The 22,589-nt window shown below is 32.1% G+C and overlaps 1 protein-coding gene and 1 pseudogene across 1 annotated transcript; both read right to left on the reverse strand.

Annotated features, from left to right (window-relative positions):
- Positions 1-694: 694 nt before the first annotated feature.
- On the reverse strand, positions 695-4,546 carry LOC111379856 (annotated as a pseudogene).
- An 11,251-nt stretch (positions 4,547-15,797) lies between these two features.
- Positions 15,798-18,777, reverse strand: LOC111379855. The gene is made up of 7 exons (XM_023003290.1): positions 18,501-18,777; positions 18,326-18,412; positions 17,990-18,250; positions 17,649-17,813; positions 17,503-17,556; positions 17,169-17,315; positions 15,798-16,469 (listed from the first exon to the last, which is right to left on the reverse strand). Exons 1-7 carry the CDS (start codon positions 18,666-18,668, stop codon positions 16,092-16,094), a joined length of 1,260 nt encoding a protein of 419 aa, XP_022859058.1. The 5' UTR covers positions 18,669-18,777; the 3' UTR covers positions 15,798-16,091.
- Positions 18,778-22,589: the final 3,812 nt, after the last annotated feature.

A 22,589-nucleotide genomic window follows, 5' to 3' on the forward strand; every position in this document is an offset into this window, starting at 1 on the left:
TAAATTGATTGTATAAAAAATACAATAACAACATATTTGTTGTATTTTTTTATTTTATTTTTTTGAGGTGAATATTGAGCACCTGTTTGACAGCCATTTATTGTGAAAAATTAGTTTTTAAATAATTTTTTGAAAAATATGTGGTTAAAAAGTAGAATTTTTTCTTTTTAGGTTTACGTGAAGAATATTTTATTGTGAGAATGTGTAGTTGAAAATGAGTATGAGAAAAAAAATTATAAAAGAATGGTTGTCAAATAGGGCTGAATTTTTATGAGCTGAATTTTTATGAATTACTAGTTGTCGCATGAATATTTAGTATTCTAATTGGTTGGTTGACAAGCGCGTGATGAAATGAGTCAAGCTTATATTTAAGCTTAAATTTTATATGCCGAAATGAGCAAACTCTAAGTGAATAATGTATTGTGATTCAGCAAAACCTAAGATTTGCATGCTTTACTCAACATGGGGACTAGCACTCAAAGAGTTTATCAATTAGAGTAATTAGCAAGATCAAACATATTGTTGCTCTAAATGCTACTTCGTTCGACTTTCTCTTCATGTTTCTTGTAATTAGAAGGGTCTCGATGAAGAAAATATAAGGATTGCGTCTTCTTAACCTATCAAGTCGAGAGAACAAGGCCTTGGGTTTAGCGTGTGACGGTTGTGTAGGGAAAAAAAAAAAACAGATAGTACGTAAGGTACTTAATATATCATCAATATATGTATTAAAAATTAGGTGCTGGAACAATCAGTTTTGTAAATTTATTTCATCTCCAAGCCAACTAGCTTTAACTTTGGGTCCAATTGGCCCATCCTCCCCCAACACCTCCTTCGGAAGACTCCACACGAAGTTATCAAATTTAGTCTGCAATTTCCCTGGCAAAACCTTATCAACACTCTTGATTTCATCCTCAATTTTGTAGCTTAGTTTTGGACCCCATTTTCTTGCATAATTCAGCCATGGTGGCTCTTCATAAACAGACCCCATATAATCTGCATTAACTACTGAAAACTTTTCTCCAGTGTCCAGGAAAATTTTCCCCTTTGCAGTATCACCTCTTATGCCAATATTCCCATTCCCTAATAGAACTAGCCCGGGTTTTGGATACGAGGCATGACCATGTAACGATGAATAAGCCACTGGTTTGTTACCATTTTCGAACTCCAATTCTGAAGCATCCATCCATACTCCTTTATTATGTTGAGAAAAATAGACACCCTTAAGCTCCCCATTGAAATTGCTGATTCTTAAGGTCACATGTTCCCAATCACCTACATGTTCTCCGACTTTCCCCAAGTAAACATCGAAGAATTCGACTTTTGCCTTGGCAGGGCCATTGAAAGGGTAAAATATCCATATTGCTACGTCGTGCCCCATTTTTGAAAAACCATGTCACCGAGGAAGGGAAGTAGTTTTCATCAGGATGAAAATAGATGCGAGGCGAGTAAGCTTGAATCAATGCCTTGACTTGATTTGAATTAGGCAATGCTGTTTTGTTGGCTTTTGCATTCTTCAAACAGGCTAGAGTTGATCTAGCAGCTCCATTGGTTTGGGCTATAAATGTTCCTGTAGGAATCCCCATGGCTTGAATTCCTCTAACTGATGGAATTGTGCTATACACATTGATATCATTCCCTGCTCCCCAAATCCAAGCATCATTTTCACTGGAATCCGTGAAATCAGAGCGGACGCACAAGATTTTGTTGAGAGCTGGCTTCTCGGGCGAGCTAGTGACAATGTGTCCAACGGCTTTATAGCCATCAGGAGGTGTAGGAAGCCAGATATAACCGACGCCATCTTGCTTAATTTTCAAAGACTGACTACTCCAAACAAGAGTGTAGTCAATTGGTTCCTTCAAGGCACCTTCTTTTTTTGCATCTTTTCCTGCAAGAACCCATCCAGATAAAGGTCTATTGTTGGATTGGCTATAGAATCCAAGCAAAGAGAATCCATCTGGTACAGAAGATGGTTCAAAAAATGTTGCGCCAAGATTATCTGGTCCACCTTCACGTGTAGCCCACACTTTAGAAAATGTTGATAATTGACACACTTGTAATCCTCCGAGATCAATGATTCCACTAGCAAATCCTTCACCTAAATCCAAAAGCAAAGAAAATCGAACTATAACAATACTCACAACTAATAATTAATGCGAAAAGCGTGTAGTGACGTACCTTGAGGCCACGAGGGGAGTAGAGATGGAAGCTTGAAAAGGGTTTCTATGGGTAGAGGCTTCATGTCTTTTTTCTTGAAAGGATTGGGTATGGCAAAGGGTAGAGGCTTGTCTTTTTTCTTGAAAGGATTGGGTATGGAAAAAGAAGAAACATCGATAAGATTCTCCATTGTTGAGCCCTGCAAGCCACAATATATTTTGAGCAATAATCTTGTTTATTAGTATGGATAGAAGAACGAATGAGATCAAATCGGTGGTCAAGCAACAAACTTTTATATATTTCGTGCGAACCTTGCTACATGTACACTATGGTGTACACTTTAGTTTACACTTTGTCACGTGTCATTATCCTTTTAGACGGTTTAAATTTCAAACAGTTTTTCATCCAATTGATACTTAAAAACAATACAAGTGTCAAAAATCAGTGTACAAATACCAAAGCTCAGGTATAAAACCCTTTTATACATGTTTTTCTATTCTTTAAGAAAATCTTTTCTAGTTTTGAGGATTTGGAGTGAACAGATCTTGTACTTTTAAGACCTTTTCTGCCTTTCTTGACAATATTCATCCAAGCTTGGGGTTGACCATAAAACACTAAATTATGAAAAATAAGTAGCTCCTCGACTTAAACAAGTGTAACTTTCACACTTACCAATTCTTTTCATTAAATTTGCACTGTCTTAGAAATCCAAGCTACTTTTCAGGTTTACTATTTAATTTCACTTCATCATAACTATTTACTATAAATATTCATTCCAATACTATTGTTTTAAACCCGTACGCTTTAATTTCACATTTTGTATCTTTATCAGTATTTTTAGACCGTATCGATCATGCTCTAATTGGTAATGGGTACTTATATTCACACTACAATTTTTATTTCTTACATCACATTTTAATCCCGCTTAAGGTTCTTATTCTTTGTTCATTCGCACTTATGTCCATGCAGATTTTTTATGTCATTCTTATTCTCAATATTTCATTAATTAACACAGTTTGTAGAAAACAACTTATTTTTTCATCATATTTTTAAAAAATAAATAAACAAAAAGTGAGAAAAAAATATTTTTCCCTCATTTGAAAGCATGAAAACAATATATATGTATCATCATTAAAGATATACTAATCAATGGAAGGTTGAAGAGAAGAATTCAACATAAAAAGTTAACAAAATAATTGCTACACTGAGCAAAAATTGAGGACTGCAATTAAAATGTGATGAAACAAATAAATATTGTGGTATCAACGCAATTACCTTTGAAATGGTCAAAAACAACTTATTTTTTCGTATTTTTTCGTCATATTTTTAAAAAATAAATAAACAAAAAAGTGAGAAAAAAATATTTTTCCCTCGTTTGAACGCATGAAAACAATAATTAATGAGCAAAGATTGATGACTGCAATTAAAATGTGGTGTAACAAATAAAAATTGTGGTATCAACGTAATTACCTATTGGTAATTTATAGTTTCAACATATGCATCATTGTTGTGCAAAAGTTGCAAGCATTCTCCTTATGAATTTCTAGTATTTATTGTAGATGATATTTGTGTACCTAGAAATATTTTATTGGGTAATTATTGTATGATTATGCCAGCAAAGTCCAAGAATATTGGAATATCATGTTTGGCATATTCCAGTCATAATGAGATTCACACATGTTTGTTACTAGCTTGCTTATGATACTTTTGTCAACCCATATTGGACCAAACCACAATTAATTAGAGCCCAACCCCAAAACTTTTCCTTTTGTTAGTTGGGATCAGATTTTGAGCATCTAATATGTACACAGTACATATCTTGTCTTTTCTCATAATGTGAAAAGCTGAAAATAAGATAGGGTAAAAAGCAAGAACAGTTCATCTTCTACACAGATCTGGTAAAGATAGCATCATCTTGTTTAAAAATTAGAAGTTACACTTGTAAATATCCAATTTCTATTCAAGAACAGGCTTCAAATACTAACAGATTTTGTCAACTACTTCGAGTATTTTCTTACATTGCAAAATCTTGTTAAATGTATAAACAGTATAAACACAGACACAGACAAGACACAGAGACGCAGGCATGGATAATTCTTGTATAAAACAAACACAGACAAAGGGCATCTAGACAGACCTGGGTGGACCGAAGAGGAGGCCGCTCGTTTAGACGATTCCAATGGTTCTTGGCTTCAAGATTCTCCATGCTTGATCCTGCAGAAGTGCCACATAAGGGCACCAGTAACAGAAACACAAAGCAAAGGAATGCTTTCACCTTCATTTTGACACTGCTGCCGTAGCTTCAAGAATTTTTCATTATGTAATTAGACACTGTTTTTTCAACCATAAGTTGAAAGTTTGACTGCTTTTTGCTTTATAGTGAATGGTTTTAATATCAGTCTAGCTAATGGTATCTGTCACAATAAATTAGAAGTTCAATTAAGCCCTTTGATACTCATTTTCATAAGAATAAGAATAAAAAATATAATTGTTATGAGACCCAAACAAAAAAGAAGGGGTTAAATATGGTAATTTAATGTGATGAATAACGATCATATTTTTTATTTTTAGGACCAAAGAATGTGAAACAAACGGGGTCTAAATGCAATAACTCATGACGTATTTAATTTGATATATGATATGCTCGCACCTAACGTGATATTTAATATTATTAGTGGTGTTTAATGTCGGTTTAGGTTATAGCATTTGTGATATTAAATTATAGATATGATATATTTACAAAGTTGGTTGACAAAGTAATATCTACATCAATATTTCAAAAACAAATTTTTAAATCATTAGAAATCAATGGCTTGAATGCTGCAAACATTTATTTTGCCAACCAAATTTATAAACACAATTTGTACAAATAACATAATACATTAAATTATAAGTTCAATCAAATACAAAAAATTATCATTAATTTAAATATGGTGACACTTAGATATTATTATTCTAATTTATGGGTAATGGAACACCAAAAAGTCATATGCCAAATAAAAATTTAGAAATGGGATTCTGAATTTAGAAGAATCCAAGAAAGTCTACCCATTATTTGCTGTTCACCATATGATGAGTGCGATGGGGTTAAAAAGGACAGATCTGGAAAGATCAATGTCATACATTACATACTTCCAATTTGCAATTTTTTGTCACGCATTTAAATATTTGAGTTGTATTTACATACGTAGTTTTAATAATTGTAGAATAATTTGGAATTGATAGGTCTATGATGCAAAATGGATAACTGAATGTACAATTTTTGTGTTTTTAGAGTGGTATGTGGAAAGTGAAAATTTTCCAACTTTGGCTGGGTGAATTTTAAGAAAATTGATTTGTTTTTTAAAACTTTGTTTTGATGAATATGCCTTTAGATTATGCTTCTAAATTTTGTGAACATTGTGAATGTATGACTAAGAATTTTAAAATTTTAAATGAATCTAATCAGTCTTTACAACAAAAAAAATTAGTTTTACAAAAGAAAATTTCTGAATTAGAACAGGAAATGTGTATTGCTATAATTGATTTGGTTTTGGAGGGTGGGTGTGTGAGTTGCTTGATGGTCGTATACTATCGTTCTTAATGCTTGAATTTAAAGATCTTGAATATATTGAAAAATGTAAAACAAAAGGGGACATCAATTTTGAAAAATAAAAGATCATACAACAAGCTCTAATGGAAAATAGCATTTCTTGATACCTGAGGACTAAGACAAATATCGTGGTGAGCAGATAAATTCTATGACGATTAATAATATAGCCTTGTGAAATAAGTTTCGATTATAAGCATCATGCCATATAGATTTTTATTATGTCATGAAACCTTTTCATAGTATTACATTCGACGACATTTGCCAACCATAAGTCTTCAACGACATTAATCATCATGGAAGTCCGACGTATGCATTTGTTATGTATGGTTGGTGCTTTTTAATCATTTCTGGTCAAATTTACTTTCCATTTACATATTTCGTGAGATTCATAACTATTCACCACTCATTTTTATTTATTTAAAATTTTAATCAATTATAATCACTTAACAGCATGTTAATTTGACTCTTGCACCCCCGTCGAACACCTCAAGACATTGTTGATAGAACTTAATACATCTTTCTTCCATGGCTTTTTAAATATTGGAATTGGGATTATGTGGTGATGAAACTCGTCAAGGTGAATCTTTAATCACTTATTTACTTAAAAAGTTATGGGTAAAATCTGTCATCTTATACTGGTAGACTACTCACCCACTTTTATTATTAATTTGAGATAAAAAGCTACCCCATGGAGGAGTTCTTTCTCATAGCAACTTTAATAAATGAAAAAAAGAACATTGATGGATGCTAACATCTACCTACCCATATGCATAAATTTTCAACATGTTCACTTTAATTTAATGATACTCTAAATAAATAATCATAGCGTGCAAACTTCAAATTCTGAGTCCAATTTTCATTACCCGTGACACGATGTGACAAGCAAGAATTTTATTTCTAACCAAAAATAAAAATAAAAAATATTGTTATATGAAAATATATATTTCAATTTGATTAATTTATTATTTTAATTAAGAGTAAAAGTCTGCAATTATGTTAGTATTTAGTTCAAACCTATTCTTGGTTGAAGCTTACAACAAATTCAACAACGATGTTTAATTTTTGGAGCTTTTTCTCATTCTCATTCCCAATCTCTTTATTTTTATTTTAAGAGTTGAATAGACTTTCTATAGTTAAAATTTAAAATTAAGTGGAATTGACTTTCTAGATGTAGAGAGACAAATTCACTAGCTCTCTATATTAATTTTAGTATTGTCATTTATTTATTTCACGATTTCTCACACGTTTTTCCAAAATAAAGGAAAGTGACATTAATGTAACAAGAGAAAAATTAAGTGAAAATAGTGAACATTAGTTGTTCATCCAAAACTCAAAATAAAAATAAAATTCATATAGTGCTAGTTTGGTATAGATTTTAATTCAATTAAAATCAATTTTTTTTGTTGTTATTTCACTATTTCAACTGTCATTTTTTAATTATTTTCTCACAGGTAGAACCCACTTTATCTCTAACAGTCAAAAAATCAATTATCAAAATCTCTACCAAACAAACACATAATATTATTGGACTTGTAGGGAAAATCAGCTCTTTATTTTTAGTTATTTGTCAAGATGCTCTTAGAGTGTATTTGATTGACTTTATTTTCATGAAAAATGTCATTTTTTCATTTAAATTCCAACGTTTGGAGTGTTTAATTGATTTCCATGAAAAATATGGTCACAATATTGTCATGTGACCATATTTTTCATATTTTCCTCAATAATAAGGAAAACATTTTCTTTAGGTATGATGATTTTTAATTTTAGGTGATTCACAATCTCTTTCCCTTTATCATCTATCCACCAATGAAAAATAGATAAGTATAATATTTTCTAAGTTGAAAACTAAATCAATCAAACACATTTAATTAATAATTTTTATACAAATAAGTTCTAGGAAATTGAATTACTTAAAATTTATTTTTTTCCATATAAATTCTATGATCTCAATCAACTGCACTCTTAGAGTTTCTGTATTATGTTAAAAAAATTTAAATGATAGGAAACTTTTTGGAGTATCAAAAGCGTTTATTAGAGTTTTCGAAGTGTAAACTGTTGGAATAATTCCATATATGGGCTTCACATTCGATTGCAAAATTTATGGGTTAAATGTATGGCTCATAATGATATTTGTATTTGGACCAAATTTATTAAGTGATCAATTGTGCCTTTTACACCTTATGGATTGTAACTAATATGATGTAGTAATTTTAAGTATGTGGGTCGAAAATAAACCATAATTAGAACTTTAATCGTAATGGGACGCCTCAATTATTTCTTATATAAAGTCTATGTCCACTCTCCTCTCCATTATTATTTTATTTAGCTTGCCCCCCCAAGGCATAGCCTAGTGGTGCAAAGGATAGGAGTGAATTTATCTCACACTTTGTTGGCAGTCGCAGTGTGGGTGTTCGATTCTTGTGACATGGAATTTGACTCATTGTAGGCGCAATGTACAAACAGCTCTTGTTTACTAACCTGTTGGGGTACTTCCCGCGATTTATCTCCCTTACAAAACTTTAGGGGTGGGGCAGTGGGGCCATCAATGTTGGGATTCAACTTTTTTTTCTTCATTATTTTATTTAGCTTGCCTCCAGGGCACATATCCAAATGGTAAAAGGGGAAGGTAGAGAAATCCAGCTTTATTTGAAGCTGCAGCGTCAAGGGTTCGAATCCTGAAATATGGATTTGGCTCTTGGGTAAGTACAAGTGTACATGCAGCCTTCCACCGTATACTCTTGGAGGCATAATCTGCGATTTACCTCCCTCACGATGCTCTAGGGCAGGGGCGGTGGGGGACCCTTAAGGTTGGGGTTCAAGCTTGCCCCATTAATAGCTCATACTTTGTGAGGAGCAAGGAGGGAAAAATCTGACTGGTATTACAATTACAACTATTATTTATATCAACGATGTCTTCCGCAGGTATGAATTAATTTTATTAATTTATTATATTGTGATTCTCAATTCTTAACATGATTGAAAATAAATATTAAGAATTGGTATCAGAGTCTTCATGTTAAAATCAGAATCTTTCATAGATATAATGTTCTTTCTTGATTTTTGATTGAACAATTCTTAAATTCCCACCAATTCAAAATTGTTTGGATTAAAGTTTTCTTGTGTTTTGTGCAACATATAATCATTAAATAAAGGTGTGCAAAGAAATGTGTCATTCCCAATCTGTCGTTAAATTAAAAAGGCTTGGCTGTGAAGAAACCCAATTCCTAATTGCAAACACCCGTTTTCAGCACTAAATCTGCAACCTCGGCTCTTGATTTTCTCTGCCGATTTGCCTCCTGCAAATCAAGGTCAACTTTTCTCTCTAATATGGTATATGTGCCTGGTTTTGTCAAATTTGTCAAACCCAACATGTGACCATACAATTTTGAAAATCTCTGTCCGTCGACGACATTGTTGGCTAGAATATACAAAAGCAATCCCAAAATTCAATACACCAAAAGGCCTCTAAAACCTTGCAAAATTTCAGCAATAGTACATGGCTTCGGCATATGTGAACTGATTTTATGTGTTGTATAATATGATTGTTCTATGTTTACATATTTTTCAGGTTGTGAAATTGAGAATTAATGTTGTTGGAGGAGAAATATATGGTGGATTCAAGGTTTTATTTCGGTCGACAGCGAAGACCAAAAAGCGGCGCCTGTGGAAGAAGAATTGGGTGATGGATTTAGGTCATTTTGCTCGGCAGTGGTATTTTTTGGCGACGGGGGCCTCTCTTGCAATTTGTAAGATTAGAGGCCCCTATCTGCAATTAAGGGATTGGGCTTAAACTTGCAATTTTAAAAGAAGGGCCCCTTCAACAGTTTGCGTAATATGGGGGGTCTATTTGTAAATTAGACTAGGGTCAGATTGCAAACTTCTATATTGCTTTGAATTTAAATATTAAAAAAAATTTAGATTTTCTTTAGGGTTTTTATGTGAAAACGGGCAGAATTGGTTGGAAACGGGACCTATGTTGCAATTTCAGAAAGTTCAGGCCTCTGCTTGCCATATGAACTGGGGTTAAGTTTGTAATTAATAAAACGAGGACCTAATCTTAATTTTTAAATTTAAGGTCAAAATGCAATTTTCGGAAGAGTATTAAATTTGACTTTTTAAAAGGATCTAAAATTATGTTCTAAATGTGTTTGATCTATATTTTAATTTTGACCCGTTTAAGATTAAAATTTTAAAATTGACGATATTTATATTTTGTTAAAATGCTCATATGTTTAAATGTTGCTATTTTTGTCCATTTAAATGTATATTGATTTTTTGTTACCAAATTCGTTTCTCAATCACATATGAATTTTTGTCTTTCATTGATTAATGGTAATGATTTGTAGCGTAATTATTGTTTTGTAATTGAACTTTTTATGGGTCTTGAGATGATTCTTATTTTCCCACTTACAAAGAAAAATTTTGAAATAAAAATAGGTAGTAGCTACCAAAGTGGCACACTCATTGCTATTTATTTGATTTTCTCTACAAAAAAGGGTTGAATTTTTGAATTATAAGGCGATTAACGAGCTTACTTTGGTCTAAAAATTTCCTTCTGCCCAAACGTGTTGGTGTTTTGAAAATCAATGTAATTTTGTTGGCTAACTATATAATGTGTTTTAATAGTACCTTATAGCATATTATATTGTCAACCAAATGTAACTTTATGATGATGCATCTAGGCTCTTACAGTAATAAGATTCATATGTTTTTGATTTAATTACAGATTATCTAATTAATAGGTCATGTTAATTAGATGGATATTTTATCATCCAATTGACTAATTACAGATTATCTAATTAATAGGTCATGTTAATTAGATGGATATTTTATCATCCAATTGACTGCATGCATTATGTTTGGAAGATATTGAATGATATTTTATGTTTCGACAATTTATAATGCCTCATTTCTTTTGAGTTAATTGTCTGCTGTTGAAGTCTTGACCGTGAATAATTATGTGAGATGGAAACGAAAAATAGAAATAACACTTGCTCTTTTAGGCTTAGATTTTGCAATGGAGGAAAAAAAAAGGCTTGACAAACCAAAAATAAGAGTACTCTATTATGGATGCTATCCCAGAAAATAAAAATGTCAGAGGTTTTATGGATGTCATAGAAGATAAATTTATTGAGTCTGATAAAGTTGAAACTGGAGATCTAATGGATAAATTGATGAATATGAGATGTGATGGTACAAGTAGTGCTAGATAGCACATTATGAAGATGATAAATATATCATCTGAGCTAAAGACTCTTAAAATTTTCTTGGCCTTAGTTTGTTTTGAGTCTTCCTTTGTAGATGTGCCTTTGAATTTTTGGTGGTTAGACTCTGGAACTAATATTTATATTGCGAATTCCTTGCAAGGGTTCACAAGCAAACAGAGGTCAATTGAGAATGAAGTGAGCTTGAGCGTTGAAAATGGAGTTCAAGTGAAGGTTGAATCATAGGATAGTGAAGTAGTCTTTGGAGTCTGATTTTACCATTATTTTGGAAAATATAGTTTTTGTACCGCAAATGAGACGATATTTAATTTTTAAATCAAAACTTGATGCTTGTGATTTTACCTTCAACTTTGGTAATGGAAATGTTGAGTTAATTTATGGTTCTCATTTGATTAGGAATTGACTTTTATGTGATGGTTTATATAAATTCTCTTTAGCTCCTTTTGGTGAAATCTCGTGTGTTACGAATGTATAAAAAAAAGAGAGGCTTTAATCCGTGAATCGTCATCTATGTTGTGGCATAGTGATTATGTCACATTTTGATGGATAGAATGGAATGATTAGTAAAAGTTGAGATACTTCACCGTTTAGACTTCTCTAAGTTTGACACTTGTATGGATTGTATAAGAGGAAAACTAACTAAGTCTACAAGGAAAGTTTGAACTAGGAGTAATAGTATTTTGGACTTGATACATACTGATGTAGTGGACGTTTGCCTTCCACCATATGTGGGATCAAATAATTCATAATCTTTATTGATGATTTTTCATGATATGGATTTGTTTACCTGATTAACGATTAATTTCTTGCATTTGAGAAATTCAATATTTTCAAAATGGAAGTAGAGAAATAATGTGAAAAAAGGTATCAAAGTTGTAAGATTTGATCGTGGTGGTGAATACTATGAATTGAAAAAAAAATATTATTAGTTTGGTCGAAACATGGGTGATTTTGGAAATTTTTTACAAGAATGTGGAATAGTATCCCAACACACCATGTCAGGGACATTTGAGTAGAATGATGTTTCTGAAAGACGTAATCGAACTCTGAAAGATATGGTCAGGAACATTATGAGTAGAACAAATTTACTTAAATATTTATGGGGTGAAGCCTTGAAAACTGTTATATATATTTTGAACAGGGTTTCCAAGTAAAGCTGTTACAAAGATACAATTTGAATTATGGACAAGACGCTAGCCAAGTTTGGCTTATTTTTTGGGGATGTCAAGCTAAGGTTAGGATTTATAATACATTTGAAAAGAAATTGGACCCTAAATCAACTCATCGTTACTTTATTGGGTATCCGGACAGATCAAAAGGTTATAAGTTCTATTGTCCAAATCGTGGCACTAGAATTGTTGAGTCTATTACTGTTAAATTTCTGGAGAGTGATTTTGGAGATAGTGGGAGTTCCACATTGAGAGAAATTTTTGTTGAACCAAATCAAGTTGTTATTCCAGTTCCTGTTATAGAAGAAAGGGTTGGTTCTCAACTAATTGAAGTTGTTAATGAAGAATTGAGGAGCTAGGAGGAACCTCCAATTCCTCAAACAACAATTGAATCGATTTCTGAGCCACAAATTAGAAGATCACAAAGGGAAAGAAGATTTGCATTGCCCATTGCTTATATTACATATTTATTGGAGAGCGATTTTAATATTGGGCATATTGTTGATCCTATAACTTATAACCAACCATTGACAAGTCCTGAAGCAAATAAATGGATCGTTGTCATGGATGATGAAATGAATTCCATGGAAAGGAATAAAGTTTGAGATCTTGTTGAACTTCCTCCAAATGCTAAGGCTGTAGATAACAAGTGGATTTTCAAAAGTAAATTAGATTCAAAAGGAAATGTTGAACGAAAGAAAGCAAGATTGGTTGCAAAAGGTTTCACTCAACGTGGGGGCATTGATTATGTTGAAACCTTCTCCCCAGTTTTGTCGAAAGATTCTTTTTGAATTATCATGGCTCTTGTGGCACACCATGATTTGGAGTTTCATCAAATGGATGTTAAGACAATATTTTTGAATTGAGATCTTTCTGAAATGGTTTATATAAAACAACCTAAAGGCTTTGTTGTGAACTTGGTATGTAAGTTAAACAAATCATTATATGGACTTAAGCAAGCATCTCCACAATGGTATTTGAAATTTGATGAGGTTGTGACGGTTTTGTTGAAAATACAATTGATCAATACATTTATCTCAAACTAGTGGGAGAAATTTTATTTTTCTTGTACTGTATGTTGATGACATTCTGCTTGCTAGCAGTAACTGAGGGTTGTTTCATGAGACAAAGAAAATATTGTTTGCTAATTTTGAGATGAAAGATCTTGGAGAAACTTCCTATGTACTTGGCATTGAAATACATCGTGATAGAAATCGTGGTCTATTGGGACTTTATCAGAAAGTTTATATACGACGTGTTCTAGAAATGTTTAATATGCAAAACTGTGCACCTGGTGATGTAACCATCATAAAAGAGATAAGTTTAACGAAATTCATTGTCCAAGGAATGAGTTAGAAATAAAATCTGTGAAGATGATTCCATAAGCTAGTGCTGTGGAGAGCTTGATGTATGCTCAAGTTTGCACTAGACTAGATATAGCCTATGTAGTCAGTGTCCTTAGTAGGTTTCAGTAAAATCCAGGATAAGAGCATTTGGAAAGCAACTAAAAAAGTTATGAGATATTTAAAGAAAATTGAAGGTTACATGCTTACATTCCAACATTCAAATCACCTCGAGGTGGTAGGCTATTCAAAATCTGATTTTGCTGAATGTCGAGATGATTTGAAATCAACCTTAGGTTATATTTTTACATTAGCTAGTGTGCTATTTCCTGCAAAAGTGCTAAACAGACTCTAGTGACATTTTCTTTTATGCAAGTTGAATTTGTAACATGTTTTGGGACTACAGTTCAAGCCGTTTGGTTAAGAAATTTCATCTCTGGCTGAAAGTTGTTGATTTCATTTTAAGACCAATCACCATTTACTGTGATAATAGTGCAGCAGTATTCATTTCAAAGAATAATAAAAGTTTTAGTGGGTCAAAGCATATTGGCATCAAATATTTGATGGTTAGAGATAGAGTCAAGGATGGGCGGACGAAAATAGAGCATATCAATACAAAGACAATGATTGCAGATTTTTGACTAAGGGATTCGCTCTAAAAGTCTATAAAACACATGTTGTTAACATGGGCATTATGGAAACATTTAACGTTTTTGGTTAGTGGGAGTTAATTATGAATTATATTTTGGGCTTGATCCTTTTGTGGGGTACGTAGACAACCCATATGTTTTCGGGTACAGCCCCTTTTGATAATAAAATATTTTTCCACTATCCATGAATTATTTTGAGCATGCATTTGGTTTATGTTTTTTTATGATATTATTGTGATATCGAGATATGACAGATAAAGACATAAGATGAGTCTCTTTTAGAAATATGTGGCTTCATTTTGATCAGAAGCATTATGAGGACCGATATGGATTAGCACAATTTTTTGATCACATTTGGTGCTAAGTTCATACCACATACTACCACATTGGATGGAGGATGGAGATCCATATCGATAAGGATGTTGGCATTTGTAACTGTGGAATGGTTATACATCGTTTAATTGGTGTAATGACTTCCATGTTTGATGTTAATATTCCTGCTGGATCGGATCATGTTACGTAAGGTGTCAACATTAGAGCTATACTTTTGTGGCCACCTATGTAGTCTAATCCGGGTGTTAAAATTTGGTTATAGCAATCAAATGTTTGCCTAAGTGGGAGAATGTTGGAATAAGTTCATATGTGGGCTTCACATTCGATTGCAAATTTTACGATATAGATGTATGTCTCATAATGATATTTGTGTTTGGGCCAAATTTATTAAGTGATCAATTGAGCCTTTTACACCTTACGGATTGTAATTAATATGATGTGGTAATTTTAAGTATGTGGGTCGGAAATAAACCCTAATTAGAATTCTAATCGTAATGGGACGGCTCAATTATTTCCTATATAAATGCTAGGTTCCCTCTCCTCTCCATTATTATTTTATTTTGCTTGCCCCATTGATAGCTAATATTTTGTGAGGAGTAAGGAGGAAAAGATATAGCTGGTATTACAATTACAACTATCATTCATATCAACGATGACTTTCGTAGGTATGAATTCGTTTTATTAATTTATTTGTGATTCTCAATTCTTAACATGATTGAAAATAAATATTAACATAAACATGCTAGAATTTTAGAAGGTATGTGCAATCTAGCTAGACATGTATTATACTTTGAGTTTTGCTACTTGTATATTAGGGTGTTCAGTCCTCTCACAATAGGGAGTCCACAAAATTTTTTTTGTTATGCTTGGATCTCCCTCATTGTGAGGGGGTTGTACAACGAGTGTCAACCCTGGTGTAGAAGTTACAAAACCTTTATTCTTTGGTGAGAAAAAGTGAAAAAATATATACATATAAGAAAGTATTCAAGACTAAATTTAAATTTAAGAAAAAAATAAGTGTTTCTCCTTGACAGTGACACCTTAATCTTTTCAATAATAAAAATAAAGTTATTTGTATAAAGTTGGATTACAGTGCGTGTTGATAAAATTAAGGTCATTGATTTTAAATGATTTAAAATTACGTTTTTGAAATTATTGGTGTGGATGTGATTTTATCATTCAACTTTGTCAACCCTTTGTAAGTGTAGCATAACTCGTTAATTAATGGCTTTACACATTTTGCTACTACGTACTATTGCTTTGATCAAGAGAGATCATTGAACACAAAAATTATAAGCCTTACCACAAATTAACTTACAGAGACTCAAGCATATAAGAACACCTCAAAGTGATAATCCATCACTCCAATTTGGAATTATTATCAAACAATTTTAAATAAAAGATCAACACCACCTCTACCACCACCCATCTCCAACCTTTAATGTGGAGTGCATGAAGAACATCAATAGAAGTAAAACTTTCTAATACATAAAGAACACAGTCACATTTTACTATATATGCTAATCGATCCTAAAAGAATGGTTTTGGAGAACAAAGCCAACAATGAAACCTCATTTCTACACTTGAATTTTACATAGAAATTTGAAGCATTTCTTAATATAGTGTCATGGACAATTCGGGTTTCTACCAGGGCCACCATAATAGAAAAAATTGCCCCATTCATTATTCTTGCCAAGTTGTACACTGTAGCAATTTGACTGCTCGGTGAAAGTGTCGATGTCTTTTGGAGGCCTTAAGTTGTTCGAGTCGTCTACTACTTGAACATTCCTGAAATAACTGGCTTTGCCAAATCCTTCTTCAGGAAAATGACCACTCCCCATTTGTGTTGTGGTGTGTTGTCCATCTGATTCTGAGTTCACTACTTCTCCACCCCATTCTATCATTGATGCACTATCTGCTAAGTATGAAAATAAATATCCTGGCCAGTATCCCAGTACATACTCACCCCCAAATTGCATCCACCAGTTTCCCTCTTTGGGGTCCTGCCAAAGTTGTAAAATATCTAGTCAAAAAAATCTATTTTGGACTATATAAATAAGCGGGAATTGAGAGGCAACTTTAGTCCCACAAGTGTGAGTGGGATCCATGTTAGGTAACATGCTCGATAATACAATGAACAAAATTTAGCTTCTTTTTCTTCTGTGATACTATACAGTATTATCAATCTACCATATCAAACAGACCATGATAGGATTAAAGAACAAAAAAATTCCAATTCTTATTTTCTTGCATAATACTATCCATCACTGCACATCAAACACATAAATTTAACATGGCCATCTATCAAAGCATGGAATTTGTTTTTTGTACAGAAAAATCTACCAGAAGCAGTGACCTAAATGACGTGGACGAAAATAATTGGATGAAAAAGTTATTGTATTTTAAACTGAAAAATGATAGAGTGCTATGTGAAATTACTTAAAACATGGAAATCTTGATATACATGTAGCGTCTCCCATCAAAGCACTAATGTGAAGTAAACAATAGAGTACAAACATAAAGACACAGAACAAGAGAAGCATGTAACCATGAATAATAGTCAGAGATTCCTTGAGTAATGTATTGGAGACATTAAGAAACGCCAATTTATCTGTTATCAGAACAGCTAAGAGATTGAATTTCAAATTATTAATCATATAAAGTGGGACAGGCAGTTCAATGTATTTTACTAATAAAATTACCTTCCAGACAAGAATGCTGATATCATATTGTGAACTGTGATAGTCAGAAATGGGGTAGATGCTGGCTCCCATTGCTATTTCATTATTGATTTGAATAAAGCCTGAACACAGCAAGTTGTAGCAGCCCGTGGCTTGATAAGAATCACTCTGTCATTTTATCCCCAAATTTCAGCACACAAATGACACCATTTTACTCTAATATTATATAAATGGAACAAAAAATTATCCTCGGACTCGACAGTATTAAAGAAGTTAAGTCTAGTCCAATACTACGTACAAAATTTGTCGCGTTATCAATATTTCGAATTAAACCAAGCAAAATTTGAGTGCTTACTGTCCAATAGGTGAAAAGTCTTGTGTTGCTATCCCCATATAAATCTGGACTAACCTGTTATCCCAAAAATTGGTAAATGAAGATTAGTAATATATTATTGGTAAACAATTGCTTGTAAGAAAGTAATTACTTGTGGTGAAAAGTACCTGCCAACCAGCCTCGATACTGTTTAAATCCGAGGCAAATGAACCACCCAAAATCCAAATCTGGGACAAGCTGAATTCATTTGATTGTTGAATTTTAGGATCCCATACATTTATTGTTGCCTTTGCTCCATAATATTTGTCTCCTTCAACATAGGCTATTGCATGCTAAACAACTCCAAAAATAACAAAATGCCCCCTCAAAAAATATCAGTTAAACAATTTTTTGAAAATAGAGAAAAGTAAGATAGTTGAGACTCTACTTTGTAAAAAAAGGTTCCCTTTCCTTTTGCCTTCTGTTCTTTCTTATACTTTAATGTAACCAACCCAGATAGAAGGAGTACCTGATGACCACTTTGGTTGATAAGGTCAGGTTCAGGATCAGCAGACTTTGGTTTAGGGACGCTTCTGTGATTTTTCTTCCCATAACTCTTAATTGAACTTGCTCTCAATAAGTCCTCTTTCTTTGTTCTTCTTATTGGAATTGTGCCCTCTGGGCATCTCCCATTCTCGTGCCACAACTGAGTAATCGGTTTTGACCCTTCAACATTTTTGCCCACTTTTTTGTCTCTAAATAGTCCTTCTGGATGATAATTCGGCCTCATCTACATCAAGCAACTACTTAAAATCAAGAACCAAATAAACAAATTAGAAACATTAAAGAAAGGAAATTTTCTGACCTGAATTGTATGATTTTTAAGTAAAGGATGATCAAAAGCTGGTTGATGAGACATATGAACACAGTCAATGATGTCTCCATCTGGGCTCTAATTATCAAGAATCAAACCACAATAAGTAAGCAATTATTGTATAAATATACACAAATCTGCTCATACTGTAAACTTATTCCTCCACCTTGATGGACTTGAGCGGAGGTTTGTTCAGACTGTTCAAGTGCTTCTTAACTTCAAGATTCTCCATGCTCAATCTGGTTGCACTGCCATGTAAAGGCGCCGCTAGCAAAAACATGAAGCAAAAAAGAGCCCTCGTCCTCATTTCAACACTCGTAAACTGAAGTGCCATAGCTTCAAATCATGAGTTGAAGGTTTGAATACTTTGGATTCACCAATTTGCTTATCCTATCCTAATATAGTACTTATGAACACTTTTTGAAATGGCGTTTTAATTTCAGAAAAATCCAAGAAAGCCTGCCGACGCTTTTTCAATTTGTCTCGTGAAGGGGTTAAAGGGCAGAAATGGGAATTTGGGGTATGCAAAAGAGCGCGACAAGAGAAAGGACAAGAGTCATTTCTTTCCACTTCTTTGTCGTTAGTAAAAGTTGGGTTCTTTGTCGTTTCAAAGTCATTGCTGTGAAGGCATATCCCGTTTGGATTATATACACTTTGGTCCTTAAAGTTGGAGTGAAATTTCTTCAATTTTATTTTGTCCCAAATAAGTCACAAAAGATTACGTAGTGTTCCAATCTGGTCACTCTATTAGAAGATTATTAAGTCCCGTTTGGTAGCAATTTTTTTTCAAAATGCATTTTTCTCTTTCTTTTTTTCAATCACACATTCTTTATTAAAATAATATTACACGTAAATCAAAATTTTTTTCTTATTTTTCAACCATACACTTCATATCAATTTACTACTCTAAAATACACTTTTACATAAAAATGTCTTTCAAACACTCTCTAAATCTTAAATGTGTGCCTTTATACCAGGAGTGTCAATATTGTGAACGGAGTCGTCCAACCCAATCTCATTTTTCTTTCATTTTTTGAGAATTTAAAATGATTTAATTTAAGTCATAATTGATGGAAAAAATGAATAATATGTGAGAGACAGGAGATTGTGTAGAATTTAGAACGAAAGAGGTGTTGGGTCAGGAATTGAAAGAAAGCTCAACAGCTTTTTAATTTAATTTTATTTTTTAATAATCAAGCTAACTAGGTCGGCCATCATGGTTGTTGGGCTATACAATTAGGAAAATTCTGTTTGTACATAATTATTGTACATAATGGTGCCCATAATGTGATGTGACAATCATCCGGTTGTTGATGTACAAGTGTGAGATTTGAATTAATAGCTGAATCCAGTGCCACGTGTAATTATATACATTATTATGTAAACAATTATATACATGTAACATTTCTCATACAATTAAGTCTAGCACGACAAATTCATTATGGTAGACCAACTCATGAACAAGCCTAAATAGGGAATATTGGCTTCAATCCAATTTTTAATGAGGCGGGTAATCCTAAACCTATACGACTTGACCCATTTTGATAGAAAACTTGAAGTCGCTTTACTCAAATTGATATCACAATTTGAAAAATGATTGTAATGCTCCAAATAGGCCAAAAATGAAACCAATTACGAGAAAAAATAGATTTCAAATATGTCATTTCATATAGTTAGCGACATTAAAGTTAGCATAACAATGAAATTAATGTCTCATTGGTACACATCGGCTTTAATAGTGTACTATAAAATTTGAAGTTGATTTAACTGGCAACATGATCAAATTGAAATTATTATAGCAAAGTCTTATCGGGTCATTGACTTGGATTTAAGACTTCATTGGAGGCAAGGGTGATTTTTTATTTTTCAAAAATCTTAAACCATTAGAAAACTTTGATGAATAAATTGGCAAAACCTTAAGGACTAGTTTGGAATTTTCTACTACTTTTTAGACCAAATGTGCATTTACCCTATCCTCTTCCCGTGTAATAGTTAGAAAATCCTGTTACTTCACATGAAATCTATGTATTCCATTACATCATTATCATCTTACGCAAAATGATTCTAATTATGGAGCCGAAATATAATTAGTTTAAACTATTTTAATATTTTTAGTAGTATAATTGGTCGAGAAAAATATCGTACAAGTTACATCCCTCGGTTCACATGATCATCTTATGTGAAGTTTTCATTCAACTTGAACTATTAGAATTATATATCTTAAAAAGTCAATAAGTAAAGATTGATTTTTAAAAACAAACAAAGAGCACAAGACTAATAAGTAAATTATGAGTTATTGAGGTCGACCAACCTTTGATGTGGAACTTAGGCTGTTCATAATCACAATTACACGTCTGAGTTGTGTTTCATCCAAAATTTAGTTCAACTTTGTTAGAATCTGATAGAAGTTTCTCGAACTCATAAACAAAACAACACCTACCGTAAATTGAAAAACCTATTGAAAATCTTTCAAAATCGAAAAACGAGCTTGGACTACATACTAGATCTCAACTCTATCCGTTTTTTTCCAAAAAAAAAAAAACCTTCGAAAATATTTTGGTAACTCAAATGATATGTATATAATGTGGATCGCACTTCAAATGATAATACTTTGTAAAAATATTCGATAACTTTAATGTGGATCACACTTCATTGTAAGATTTCACTTAAAATTAATTTAATTACGATTTCTTACCAAAAATTAACTTAATTATAGACTTTAATTCTTTTGTGTAGTACATGACAATATAAAATTCGTGTTGCAACAATCACTTGAAGAATTCATAGATATCTCCCAAACTTCTTCCAAGTTCGTGCTCTAGTCAATTGAAGAATTCATATTTTCACTTCCATATTTCTAACAAGTCAAGGATTTAATTAAATTAGATTGATCGAAGATTTTTTGTTACTCAATTTATATTAAATAGTTTTTTCTTTTAAAAATTCAACTTTGGATAAAAATAAATTACAACTTTTATGATTTTTCCTACCTTATGAGATATAATGTTGACACGTATCAATGTCAAGTCATTTTTCATTTTCGCATCAATGAAACCTAGTTTCATGAAATTATGCCGAATTTTCTCCACAATGTATTTAGCACATGTTTGGATGTGCTTATAAGCACTAGAACCCACTAAATTTGTAGTTTGAAAAATAAATAAATTGTAGGTTCGACGCAATAACTGTAATACCTACTTTTTTTTTTTTTTTTTTTTAAATAACTTAAAGCATGATGATGACAACTACACTGTTAGAATTGAATTAATCGTCTCATTCTCGTCTTAACACTGCCTGATTGATTTGTTTAATAATTTTTGGTGAATTCTAGGAAGGAGACGTTAATCAAGAATTATTTTACAAATTACATGTTTTAGAATATCATTAGATGAAGATTCTGTATTGTGATCTGATATTAAACAAACTTTATATGAATAAAATCAACACTATCAAGTCAGTTGGATGCCAATAAATAATTGTATTTGCAAAACTAGAAGAAAAGGACAAAAATCAAAGGGACAGACTGGTTAGTCCCCTTTAGTCTAAACAATTTATTATTTTTATTTTTATTTTATTCTCCTTTAGTACTCATTAAACACCCTCTTTTTTATTTCTATCTTTTGTTTTAATTAATTAATTTGTTTATTTTATATCTTTTTTATATTTCATGTAATATGAAAATTACTATTGAAAATGTTATCAAATTTACGATATTTCAAATGTAATTTGAATATAATTAGAGCAAAATAGGAGCCGCAATATTTTTCTTAGGACATTTTTTTCTTCATTTAGTGCTTAAGGTTTCTTATACAAGAAGAACATCTATCACATAAGAACCAACAAATGTAAACTCTCTCCTTTTATCGGAATTCGACATGAACATCAATACAGAATTTATATACGAAAGATAGATTTTTTTTTTATATATAAAAAAAGAGCGAGCAAAATAAATATTATTGAAATACGTTATTGAATTTTTATTTTTTTTAAAAATTGCTTTAAATGTGGTCATATATCTCCTCTAGTAGAGATTGCAATTTGTCAAATAAAAGTTTATTAACATTAAAATACATAACCATAAATTAAATAAATATGAATATTTCTTCTTTTCACAAACTACTTTTTCACTCAAAGTCTTTCTAACAATCGTTTTCCAACAATGGTGGGTTTGTTAGTTTTGCTTTGGTGGAACCCCTGTCTTATCGTGGTGGGTACCCGAGTTGGGAGAAGAGTGCTATAATTTTATCTTCAATTT

The sequence above is a fragment of the Olea europaea genome, unplaced genomic scaffold, assembly GCF_002742605.1.
Source record: "Olea europaea var. sylvestris unplaced genomic scaffold, O_europaea_v1 scaffold2043, whole genome shotgun sequence".
NCBI lineage: Eukaryota > Viridiplantae > Streptophyta > Magnoliopsida > Lamiales > Oleaceae > Olea > Olea europaea.

What these genes read in the sequence shown, in the direction of transcription:
- LOC111379855 (XM_023003290.1), bottom strand. Translation starts at nt 18,668, where the DNA reads ATGGCACTTCAGTTTACGAGTGTTGAAATGAGGACGAGGGCTCTTTTT. An exon ending in CTCCGCTCAAGTCCATCAAG is followed by an intron (nt 18,413 to 18,500) that starts GTGGAGGAATAA and finishes CTTGATAATTAG; the next exon opens with AGCCCAGATGGAGACATCAT. An exon ending in TCAGCATTCTTGTCTGGAAG is followed by an intron (nt 16,470 to 17,168) that starts GTAATTTTATTA and finishes CAACTTTGGCAG; the next exon opens with GACCCCAAAGAGGGAAACTG.